Source organism: Lagopus muta, chromosome 7 (assembly GCF_023343835.1).
Source record: "Lagopus muta isolate bLagMut1 chromosome 7, bLagMut1 primary, whole genome shotgun sequence".
NCBI lineage: Eukaryota > Metazoa > Chordata > Aves > Galliformes > Phasianidae > Lagopus > Lagopus muta.
Window position 1 is genome coordinate 46,958,283 of NC_064439.1, and position 12,459 is coordinate 46,970,741.

A 12,459-nucleotide genomic window follows, 5' to 3' on the forward strand; every position below is an offset into this window, starting at 1 on the left:
GCGAGATAAATACTTGTCATACGAAGGAAAAGAGAAATAAGTACATAGAAGCAGTTCCAGCTCTACTCCTTTTCATAGTACAAGTGAAACACACAGAAAACACTACAGATTTCTAACATTTGCCACTATTATTCACTGCGGGTTGAGTTAGGCACAGTACCTTTACTGTGACTGACGGTACTACCTCTGCTTTTACTTCGCTGTCAATGGCTTGCTGTGAAGAAAAAGATGAAAACAGAAATTCAGTATTATGCATGAATGAGTGAACACAATAAATGTAATATTACTTCCCTATCATCAACACAGCAAACAAGGAAATAACTGTAAAGGACTTACCGTTCTGACGACAGACTAAAATACACAAAATACATTTCTGAGCTCCTGAAAACGTAAAGCCTGTTTGAAATTGCCAGCAAAAAGGATAGGAATAGCTCATGAATATTGTTTATATAAGGAACTAATACACTATGATGTATATATGAATATTTGAACTGTTTTGCTTGGCACATTTCCTTTTTCTGCATATTTATTTAAATGTTGGAAATTCCTCCTGTTACTTATTAGGGAAAGGTGACTTCCAATCTACCAATGGCCAAATCTTAGCATGTACTATAAAATCACAGCACACAGCACGCAATCTTATAAACCATAAATATATTTTCAACTTCAAAAGAAACTATGGCAGGCATTTTGTTACTCATGCTTATTTCTATTTCATTAGGTAATTTCATCTAATGCAAAATTCATCTTGGCACTGCAGACTGTTTTAATATCTCATTTTATGCACAGATTTAATTTTGCAACAGGGTCGTGTCAACAGTTTAAGAAGTTTTCCTATTTGTCTAAACTAGTTAGTTTTAAAGAAATACCTCATTTCTGCTGTAATACTAAATTCCCAGCACAAATTTACTCCCTTACGATGGGAGCAATGTTTTCAAAATAATAATGGTAATAAATCTTATGTGGTTTATCCACTCTTTTTCACCTCAGCATGACAGTATAAGGTTCACATATGCAAAGTTCCTAAGAAGTCAAGAAGGTGGTAGGTTCCCTCTAGGTTCTAGAAGCAGGACTTTCATTTGTGCATTGTATACTTTTCCTCATTGTAAAAACATAGGGGCTTTCATATTGGATTAGACAACTGGCTTGTCAAGCAAACCATCTCTGACAGTTACCAGTGGCTGATCCTGAAACAATAGCATGGATGCAAAGAGGCTGATCCTTGCCCTGGTATACCATATTCATACCATACCATAATCACTTCCTGAATCAGAGGCTGTACTTAGGAGATGGCATTAAATACTCTTTGCTCCTACTACACATCACAGTTTATATCTCCTCACATGAGAAGAAATAGTATTTGCAAACCTGTAGAAGCTCTAAAATGGTTCTCACATTTGCTTTTACTCATCCTCGTCTGTGACAAGTCTTAGAATATTTTTCCCTTCCTAGATGGATACTGAAGGAACAACCAAGAAACTCTTCCCTTCAGGAAGCTAAGATATCATTAAGATTAAAGGTTGTACTTCATTCAGTATATTGAGTTACTTATATCCAAAGCAGACCACCTGCACCTGGAAGGTTGGGCAAATGAGTACAACATTACAGCATTTTGCAGGCCCAACAATTTCAAGCGTTGTGAGGAGGTTATGACAGTTAGCCAAGATCATGGCACTCTGCCCTTTTTTCTCACCAGCTAATCTTTTCCACAGGCAAGTGCTAGGCCATATTATAAGGAGGTCTCTATCAAATAATAGCAACAGCAGCAGTAGTAATAGACTTTAAATAAAGGTATCAAATAGACTTTTGGAAGTATTAAAAAGCAGTTCCCTGTGTATTTTAAAAATGGTAGATAGTCCTGAAAATTGCTTCTGCAGAAATCAGTGGCTAGAAATGATTAGTTACATATGTTACAGTGCAATGACCATGTCCTGAAAGGCTCATATGTCTTACTGTCCTAAATTTGGATTTGAACTGGTTTTCATAAATTACATTTGCATATAAGATCAATAAATTCTAGCTAGGTTGCCACACCAGAGAATACTGAATAACACCCTGCCAGAGATTACTCATTACGATGCATCGAGTAATTAGTGCACTGTATGTGGCCAAAGATCCTGAGGGTGACACTAGTATTGCTCCCCCCCATTATTAACTGCTTTAGCAGTTCTCAATAACACAAAATTATTCCAGATTTAAGAAAATTTCTCTTCACTTTTGCTTAGCCAAAATTGAATTGGAAAGGTCACTAACTAAAAGATAGCGTAACTTTAATTGCTCGAGTTAAAATGATTAACAAGAAAATTTCTGAAAGACAATTGGACGCTATGCAGAAGCTCAGTTCCAAATACAAACAAATAAATAGTAATCACTAGTTTTCAGCTATGTTTAAAAAGATATAAAGCTTATGCTATATCATGAACTGTGAAATAGGCCAGAAACAAGTGCAGAAGACATTACCTCAAATAGCAAGTATGAGTGCAAACAGTCTTAAAAACTGTTTATACAAAAATGAAGAAATATACCATGTGCATTGCAAGTTATTATATCTATAAACATGATGGCTATGATATACACAATTCTACTACAAAAATACCTCACATTTCATTGCTGTTTTCAAACCTAAAAAGTGGAAGTATACAATGTACACCCACTTACCCAACAGGCAGCCGTGAACTGTAACAACCTAGCATTGCATGTCATTTTATGTATCTAACGTGCTACATAAATAATACCTATGGTTATTGACTTATTTTCTAATTTTACTTCTCTCACCCAATGTTCTGATTTGTTAAAGATAGAGGACAATCTGACTCAACTCTGCAGCATTAGAAAGTTGTCTCTAAACATTTGCTATAAAGCAAGTTATCATCCATTAACAGCACATTTGTAAGATAAAGAGAAGCATGTCAGGTAGCACTGCTTGTAAATAGAAGCAAGAAGGGCTCTCAATAAAGGGTTGTCATTTATTTTTATACGTGTACATACAGACTCCACATCCAAGTCTGGTGAAACTTCTGCAGTGACAATTAGGTCTCTGTGTTTTTCAGACTGGGGCAAAATATCTGAAAGAAAACAAGAGAAAAATCAGTAAGCTCTTTTTTGACAAACACCTCCGTTTATAAAAGCAATAACAATGCCTGGAGGTTCCGAACTAAGGAAGTTCCAGATGCAGTCTGTGACAGGATTTTACATATGCTATCCACAATCTTCAATGGTCCCAGGAAAATGGTAAGTCTTTGGTTTTGCTTTAGTTTGGGTTTTTTTGTTTTTTGTTTGTTTTTTTTTTTTTTCACTTTTTTCCACAGTTATATATATAACAGTACACCTATAATAAAGTACCCTGTCACCAAAATACACACATCTCTCATACGGTACACTTTGATCTACATAATTTCATGATGAAAAAGCTTGGCAGAAAACCTCTGTCCGATAGCGAACTGTCACTAAAACCAATTTGAGAAATTCCTCTGCATAAAAAGGTTTACCAACATTGTTATGTTATTTGGAGCTGGTTTACACTATGTTACCTGATTCATTTGAAGCATGTTAACATGTAAGGTAAAGAATCCTACAAACTCATTTATATCCACAATGCAAAACCACACATTGAAAATTTTCTAAGAATTAGAAATAAGGCATTTACATAATGCAAAAAAGTCACACGCACTTTTCTAAGTGGGTACAGGGAGAAAGGAGAAACAAGGAGGGAGAAAGGGCCAGCTCTAAGGTATTTGTGTCTTCCTGGAATATACTTTTATCTCTCAAAGCTAAATGTGTTGGAAAAATGAAAAACCCAAACAGGAAATTCATATTCTCAGAAAAAAAAAACAACAAACAGCAAGAAAACTTGATGCAAAGGGGAAAGTAACATTAATTGCATAAGTAAGCACATGAGCACTTTCAGAAAGTTGTAAGAATTTTATTATAAGTAGGGTCCCAAAAATGACCCACAACGAGTGGGTCATAACAGCATCTTATGTCTCTAACAGGAGAGCAGAGGGAAAAAACTCTATTGAGAAAACTAGGGAAATTAAGTTTTCATTCTGCTCCATGAAAAGGTTTCCTTTTACTACAAGGAAAAAGAAAAGTAAAATCAAAGCACATTCCTCCAACATCACCTATTAGCAATACCAATTGCACACAACTGCCAATTGCATGTAACTCAGAAAAATCCCAAACAAGTAAGTTTGGATTCGAGATCTTCCTTTTCTAACCCTATTTAACGATTTCTCCTTCAGCAAAGTCTGATGCAACTTCTGTCACATTGTCATCTTTCTGCTAGAAATAAGACAGACAACAAAAACAAAGCCTATGTAAAAGCTTCATATTTTTCTTACTGTTAAACTGAGTCAAACATCTATGGTTGATCACTTAAGTCAACTAAGCTGATGTAAACATCATTAGATTTACGTTAGCTTAACAGTTAAGGAAAAGAAAGGTTTTTAAATTTTTCTTCAGTTTGTAATGTAAAACCTCCTCCAAAACGTATAAAATAACTGAAGTTCAACAGTTTAATGGTCAGCACTGAACAGAAATACACGATTTATTTATGGAAATAGCTGTTCTACGTTTTTTATATGATGACCTAATTCCAAATGACTTCCATTTTTGGAAGTCAAAATGAAACAAAGAAAAAATATTTCCATGTAAGGGTAGATGTTTTCAAAACAACACCAGCTCTCACTTACACACATGTGAATCCACAAGACAGAAAAATCAATCGCTCATTTTAAAGATCATGTTTAGAGGAACTGAATGGTGAGCAGTGTTCAAAGGTATTCCCTATTCAACTAAACATGATTAACAGTTATTTTAAGACAGCTAAGGATCTAAAATAGTCAAAACGAGACAAAGCAAAATCATTCTAAACGGAAAGCATTCTTCATAATTAAGTGAAAAGTTTTCCTTGTAGCAAAGGCTTTCTAACAGATTTTACAGCCAGTTAAATCAAAGCAAAATCTCCTTAGAGCGTATCTCCACAACGAAGAGAGCATTCCTAAAATACCTTATACCTTAAATCAGACTTGGGAAGGCCCTGATGAAGAAAAAAAACATTAAGAGCAAAACAGGAAAGTAAAAGGTCAGCAAAATTCATAGGAAACAAGTCAATTTCATACTATCACTAGAGATCTAATACTATTACTAGAGAAAGTTATAAAGGACAGTTACGTTTTTTATTTCTCCACATGATTTTTTAAGACAAATAAACAAAAGTTTCTTCACCTCACAAACAGATGTTTTTATCATGCTTGTCTTTCCTTTGGTTGTAACAGTCAGATGAAACAGACTTACAATAGATGAAACCGTCAAATGTTTACTAGAAGGGTTGTGGCAAAAGCAATGAAATTTTATACACGTTTATGTTTAAATAACAGGATTTGTTAAATTAAAAATAAAAAAGAAAATACACTATACACTATATTATAACACTAACATTGGTCTATTACGACAATAATAAACAAAGTTATATGCAATTACATAAAAAAATCTTTGCGTTGTAGAATCAAGCTCAAGACTTCAGCTTATAAATCTCATTTTCTAGCAATTTTCAACAAAGAAAACAGCAACTATTTCTTCAGTGCATATTAAGAACATGTTATCAGCAGAAAGAGATTTTAACTGGTTCTAGTTGTCTAAGAATTTTTTCCATAATTTGCTGTAAAATTGTACGCTTCCAATTCCCCACACAAGTCAGATCCTCTGTTTTAATGCCTCAGTCACAAAATGCAAAATTTAAAGGATATTTGTAGGAAATTACATGTCATTATTTGAACAAGCTCAGTACAAATTATTAGAATCACAGAATATCCTGAGTTGAAAGGAAACCACAAGGAAAACTGAGTCTAACTGCTGGCTCCAAATAGGATCACCCCAAATCCAAATCCTAAGGCCAAGAGCACTGTCCAAATGCTTCTTGAAGTCCAGCAGGCTTGATGGTGTGACCACTACAACGGGGTGAGCCTGTTCCAGTGCCCAAAGCCTGTTCCAGTGCCTTGTGTATGCAATATGTGTCAATTACATTGTTTATTTTGATCATTATTACGCTTTTTATATCCTTCACTATATTCTTCAAATGCAATCACTTTTGAAAGAGTCATAAAGATCATTTTTAACACAAGTCATTCGTTATTAATTGCATAATGCTTAAGAACTGAAACAACAGAACAGAATTTATCAATACCTCTGTTCTCTCTAACGCCTGAGAGGTACAGCAGACTGTTGCTGAGAAATTTCTGGCATTTTCTTGCTTTTAGGCAGAACATGCATTGTCAGTTTTTTTCCTCTAAACCTTTGCAAAAGTGATAATTACGTGCAATTGGGCACAGAAATCTTGTAAGTTCCAATGGGAATTATGAAAACAGACAGAAAAATAAATTATTAACCAACCAAATGAAAACCGGTTAGTTAAACTAAGTACTAAATAAACTAAGTAAACTAAATAAATGTGAGAAGTATACCTTGTGTTTTTGTGGCTTCCTTGATGATTTTCTGAAGCTCCTTCATTTCAGCATTGAATTCTTCATAGTTTATTTCCTTAGAATCAACCTTAGGAGCTTGGAAGAGCGAAGGATCAGTACCAAGGTAGGAACACTGCAGATGTCCACTGTCACTCAGAGTAATTATGACACCCTTCAGACCTCTGTATAAAAAGTAAAGCTCATTAAGAAATTGTAAAGAATCATTGGAGTAATTACAACATTGAATTCATCCTTACCCTACAGGTCTATGTACAAATGTAATAAGACTTTCTCATTTTATTAAGTTATTTGACCAAGAGAAAATAACATTTATTCTTCAATTTAGATGTGTTCATTAATTATTTTATTGCAATCACACGTAAGCACCACTCTGTGATAGAAGGTTACTTAAGTATCCTGCAGGTATCTCAGAATCTGTTTAGAAAAGACAAGCAAAGGAAAGGACCAGAACAAACAAGCTAAACAAGCTAAATACACAGTACAGTTGTAACCTTTTTTTTCCAATGAATTGTTACTCGTTTTTTAGTTTTTATTTCTAAGGATGGATACTCAGGTTGGTATGCAGGAGGAGCAATTAGCTAAATGGAAAAGCAATTGAGGGAAAGGAAAGGGTGCATTTAGAACAAACCACTGGTTGATGAAAAATATTCACACTGAAGACAGCAGTAAGGACTCTGAAATATCAGAGTACCCCTTATCCATTCTTTGACTGCTACTGAAACTACAGTGCTGGCTTCAAAACCTGGCTGGCTCCTCCTTGCATTGCCTTTCAGAAAGCAGACCACATGGATCTGTATGGAGATCATATGGGTCCCAAAGTTTCCCTTATGCTACACTGGACTGGTACAAATGATTATTTTATTAGCTACACGCCAGTCTATTTTCTCCCCAGGGAACACTACTTCAATCTTCAAAATCCCATTCATTTTTTTCTGATCAGATATGATGCACATAAAACATTTGAATAGGCATTTAAAAAATCATGGGATAAATGACAGTACTGCAAACGCCTTGCTCAGCTTGAAGGATATTCAAAAACAGAAGAGGAACTAAACAGTAACAACTAGTAAGAACGTTAACAGCAAAAAATAGGAGAAAGTTAACTTTCATTTTATTTGTAAGGCACTCAATCAAAACAGAAGTTTATATTTATTTTCATAATCACAAGACAGTATCATATTCACACCCATAATATGCTCTTATTCCATACTTATTACCTTCCATACTTATTACCTTCCATACTTGTAGCAGGCACTGCTTCTGTTCCAAGTACAACTGTCCTTACACAAAGCAAATATATGTTAAATTATTTAATCCTTAAACACAGGGGGTTGGACTAGATGATCTCTGGAGGTCCCTTCCAACCCCTACAATTCTGTGATTCTACAATTCTGTGATAGGGAACTTAATTTTGAGAAGAAAGCCTAATGGATTATCTCACTAATTAGATGCATACAAAATATTTCTAATATAAACGTCCTTGCCATAGTTTGCGAAGAAATAACAAAAAGGATTTTAGCCATTATACATTTATGTCATTCAAGCATTTCCTCTAGTAAAATCCTCACTAAAAAACAGGTAGTTTAAAAATAATAATAATAATAATAATAATATTGCAATTCAATCTGGTTTTCTGTGGTGTCTTGAACAAGTACAACAACCAGTACAAACAAACAGGGAATCTCATTCCAAAGATTTTCAGGGTGAAGTAATCATGAAGTCAAATCAGGTGGTGCTGATGGTTTAGACATTCCAAAATGTTTTTTAAAGAATGCTAAGGCCAGTATCCAAGTGTTGGTTTCAGGATTGTGATCAAATGTTCTGGAAATAACTTCACTGTAGCTGAGATCACTCTAACTCTGTACAGTAAATCTACATACATAATCATACATACATAAGCACTATGCAGATAAGAAATTCTGGAAATTGAGGGATTTTTGGGTTTTGAGTTTATATTTCTGTGTTTTTAACAATAAGTATCCTTCCTTAGTTTGTCTTTTTCTGCAGATGCATCATTAAAACTCAAGTGTCTTCTGGAACAGAATACACACAGTAGAGACTTAAAACACATCATGTCCCTTATTATATAGGCCTCCCTTAAATACAAACAGCCTTCTCTTTTGGGAACACTGTGAAATACTGTTCCTACTGTCACAGAAAAGCTTCCAGCTATCTTGTCAAATTTTTGTTTTTAAAAACTAACATTCACTACAAAGCCTATGCAAACGGTAACAGAAGCCTGTCTTTGTGAGCACCATAAGGCAGAGGATTCAAAGTCTACCCTTACAAATAGATTAAGGGAAAAAAAAATTAGAAGACAATATTGATTTTTTAACTGACATACCTAATACCTGTGCTAGCAGCTGTCATGCCAGTGTGGTGGCCCATTTGCGACTTGGAGTCTTGGGAGTTTGCAAAATTATTTCTGACAAACTGAAAATTCTCTATGCAGAGTGAGAGGATGTGGAACTAAGTATCAGTCCTGGTCTCTCTGGTTGCTTGAATATTTGCTGCACACTGTAGCTGGCTTCCTTGCTCAAGAGTGAGTCTGTTGCTGGATGTATGAGCAGAGCTGATCAGATAGGGCTCTGTTCATCCTAGTCTTCTTATGCCCAAAAGGCTCTGTACAATGTATACCTGGGTTACATCTTCAAGATCCTGTCACAGCACATGGAGCAAACACATCGGGCTAACCCTGAGCTCTTCATACAAACAATGCAAGGAGACAGGCTACTGTAAACACTTGGGTCCTATCTCAGTCTTTGTAAGGTATAGTATGCAAATGACACCTAATACATCAGATTTCAACTAATGCCTGCCAAGCATTTGCAAAGAACTTTGCCATATTGACCATGGTGCAGAGAAGTCTTTAAGAAGGAGTACTGTAGAAGAAGATGAGGGTAGCTCAAGTTTCCAAGCTATAAAATACACTATTTCATAATTTGTTATTTAGTTACAACAAATAGTGCCTAAAATTGTGGCAATAATTACTCAAATAGTTCAGTATGAGCTCAGTCATAAGTGAAGAAAGAACTCTGACACCTGAACACAACAACAAAATTTTAAAATGCATCTGCTGAGGCTCTAAATCCATTAAGAAAGAAGGAAAGCTCTGTGAGGACATCTGAATGTGAATAAAGGGAATGAAGCAGTACAGCTACATTGTTAGAAATAAATCTCTGATGATATACCAGCAAAACATAACATATTCAAAAACAGTTGGTAAATACAGACCTTCCTATGTATCTTTTTAATTGGCAGCCATCTGCAAATAATCAGTCTATCAAATACAACCAGCTCAAATCAATTTGGTGATTTTCCTGTACAAATCAATTTTTCCTTAATGACTTGAAGTTTATGGCAGCAAAAAGAAGCTATTACAGAATGCACATTCAAAAACTCCATCCTAAAATAAACACTCTGACCAACTTCCCTGTTAGCCGTGGTGCCCTTTAACTTTGCACTAGCTCAGGGACAAAATCACTGTATTAAAAAAGCAGCATTAAAAATGCTTATTTTCCTTAGCTTCAATTACTGTTCTGATGGGTCCTAAAAAGAGATCGTTCAATACAAGACATACAAATATGCTAAGAAGCTTTTTTCACAAATCATTCCCTGTTAGTGTTCTTCATGAATTTGTGCATCAATAGAAACAATAAGAGAAATATGGCTAACCAGTTGTAACATATGATTTATAATACATTAATTTCTCTGCTGGAACATTTGTCAGCCAGTCAAGATTGCTTTATTTTCTCAAGGCTTTATAACAGTGCTTAAAGATGGCAAGGGAAGGGGGAGTGTATTTAACAGTTTTATAGTAGTTTCCCCACAGCTACTGCACTCATGCAATATGCCTGCAAATGCCATTATTTATTTGGCACATTCTACACATTATCTGGAATTTCAATTACTTGTTAAATTTCTTTTATTATAAACTTTTTTCTTTTTTTCTTTCTTTTTTCTTTTTTTTTTTTTAAACTCTATATCACACAATAGTCAAAGTAACAGCAAATCTAAGGGGACATTTTTAACAGTGAGGAACTCAAACTATGAAACAAATTATTCTGGTATCTAAAATAACTTTACAGTACAAAGCAACTCCTACTCACATATGGTAATGATTTGAAAAAGAAACTATCTTTATTGGATTCTGGGTAATAAGAATGGCATGTGTTTTCTGTAGTTCTTCTCTTACTAAACAAATTGCTGACAACAACTCTTAAAGAAATTAAAATGCTTTGCATGCTTCCGATTATATAATACCAAAATTGATCACTCAAACAATTGCCTTAGAATTACAGATTCAACTTCTCCAAAGTTCTACTTGGAGGACAAGCTAAGCTACGTACAAAGTCTGGCTACTTACAGTATTTATATTTAAATTAAATTAATTTAAATTAAATTAAATCCATAACGGCAATTAAAATTTCTACCTCAATTTCAGGAGCCATCTATATCACTGATATTACTCATAACAATAATTACAGAAAACAAAATGCTCTGCAGTGCAACTTTCAGTCCTTTGTTGATAATGTATTATTTATAAACCACTGAACCATGAAAATAGTTCCTGAACTTTGCTCAAGCATTTTAAATGCAATTCTCTCTTTATCATCCTCTAAAGTAATTTATTGTATGCAATAGCAAAACTGCAATTGCACTTCTTTGTTTAGTGCTTTTGGAAAAATTATCCTGAGCCTCTCTATGATTTTGAGACCGCTTTGTCTGTAACTATGTGAAGTAGTTGATTAAATGCTGAGAGGAGACCAGACTAGTTGTAACAAATTAAGAACTTTCTAACATGAAATTATTTGAGTAAAGGTGAAAAGCCTTCTCTGTCACTGGACACATACACAGAAATCAGCCCTCAGCTGAAGTATGTTTGAAGTATCACTGATGCAATTTACTGACTGCTACCGCTGATCTTTGACTGCGTACCTCTTGATCTTCCTTGTGTAACTTCGAAAATCCGTACCTCTTTAAAAATCTTCACTCGGTTTGACATCACAAAAGTATCACTTGTATGCGTATGACATTCTGAAGAGGCCATTCAAAAACATAATGTAATTATAAGATTGAATTATTGTTATTTGATCATATGCGTTCTATTAAACATAATTAAGTAGCAAATGATTTGTTCTTCCACAGAAAAGCACTGCTTTTCCACTCAATTTATGTCATAATTTTGCATTGTTGATCTTAGAAAAAAGCAGGTAAGTGGAAGTGGAAAATGAAAACTGATTTTACCATAATTCTTGCAAAAAAAAAAAGTTAAAAAAAAAAAAAGTTACAACTAAGCTAACAGGTGAAAACCTTCTCCTCTTACAAGCTCTGATAGTTGGAACAGAATAAAAAACTTGAATTTCGAATGCCTATGGAATTCTCAGATCCCATCTCTTAGACAGTACTCCTTCACTCTGTATTTGAGAGCGAGGATATTTTTACTAGCCACACAACTCTAGGTTTCACCTTTACATGGTGACACCATACAGCGCAGCAGCAAACCTGGAAGGCAATTTGAGGCACTTCTTGAGCTGGTGCAGTTCTGCCTTTGCAAGGGATTCCTCGCCTACAACGCTAAAAAAGCTGTCTAATGACCAAATGAGAAAAAAAAGAAAAGAAAAAAGAAAGAAAAAAAAAAGAAAACAGCACTTCTCACCAGTTTGGATCGGGATCTTTTCTGCCAAATCGCTACTGCCACCTGCGGGTCAGCATAGTGTGCTGCCACGAGGCTGGCACGGACAAGGCAAGTGGCTCTGCCACTCATGCAGGAGTCCTAAAAGCTGCTGTGTCACATCGGATGAACTACAGAGTTATTCATTTAACAGGGTTAGTGTAATAGCCCGGCAAATTAAAAGCAAGGGCTCACTGTATGCAACAATATGCATGACACGCAGTCACGGACTTCCATGCACACCATCCACATCATCATCTCCCCCCTTATGGAACAGGCTCCTCAGAGCAGTGGTCATGGCAC

The 12,459-nt window shown here is 35.1% G+C and overlaps 1 protein-coding gene across 2 annotated transcripts in view; it reads right to left on the reverse strand.

Moving 5' to 3' along the window:
• The window catches only part of BBS9 (Bardet-Biedl syndrome 9), a 273,148-nt gene that overhangs the window by 216,939 nt on the left and 43,750 nt on the right, over positions 1-12,459 (reverse strand). For both annotated transcript variants that reach the window (XM_048950758.1, XM_048950757.1), the window contains exons 10-12: positions 6,462-6,643; positions 2,989-3,065; positions 161-214 (exon numbers count right to left, since the gene is read on the reverse strand). In XM_048950758.1, the coding sequence (XP_048806715.1) occupies positions 161-214; positions 2,989-3,065; positions 6,462-6,643 (313 nt within the window). The remainder of the gene's footprint in view (positions 1-160; positions 215-2,988; positions 3,066-6,461; positions 6,644-12,459) is intronic.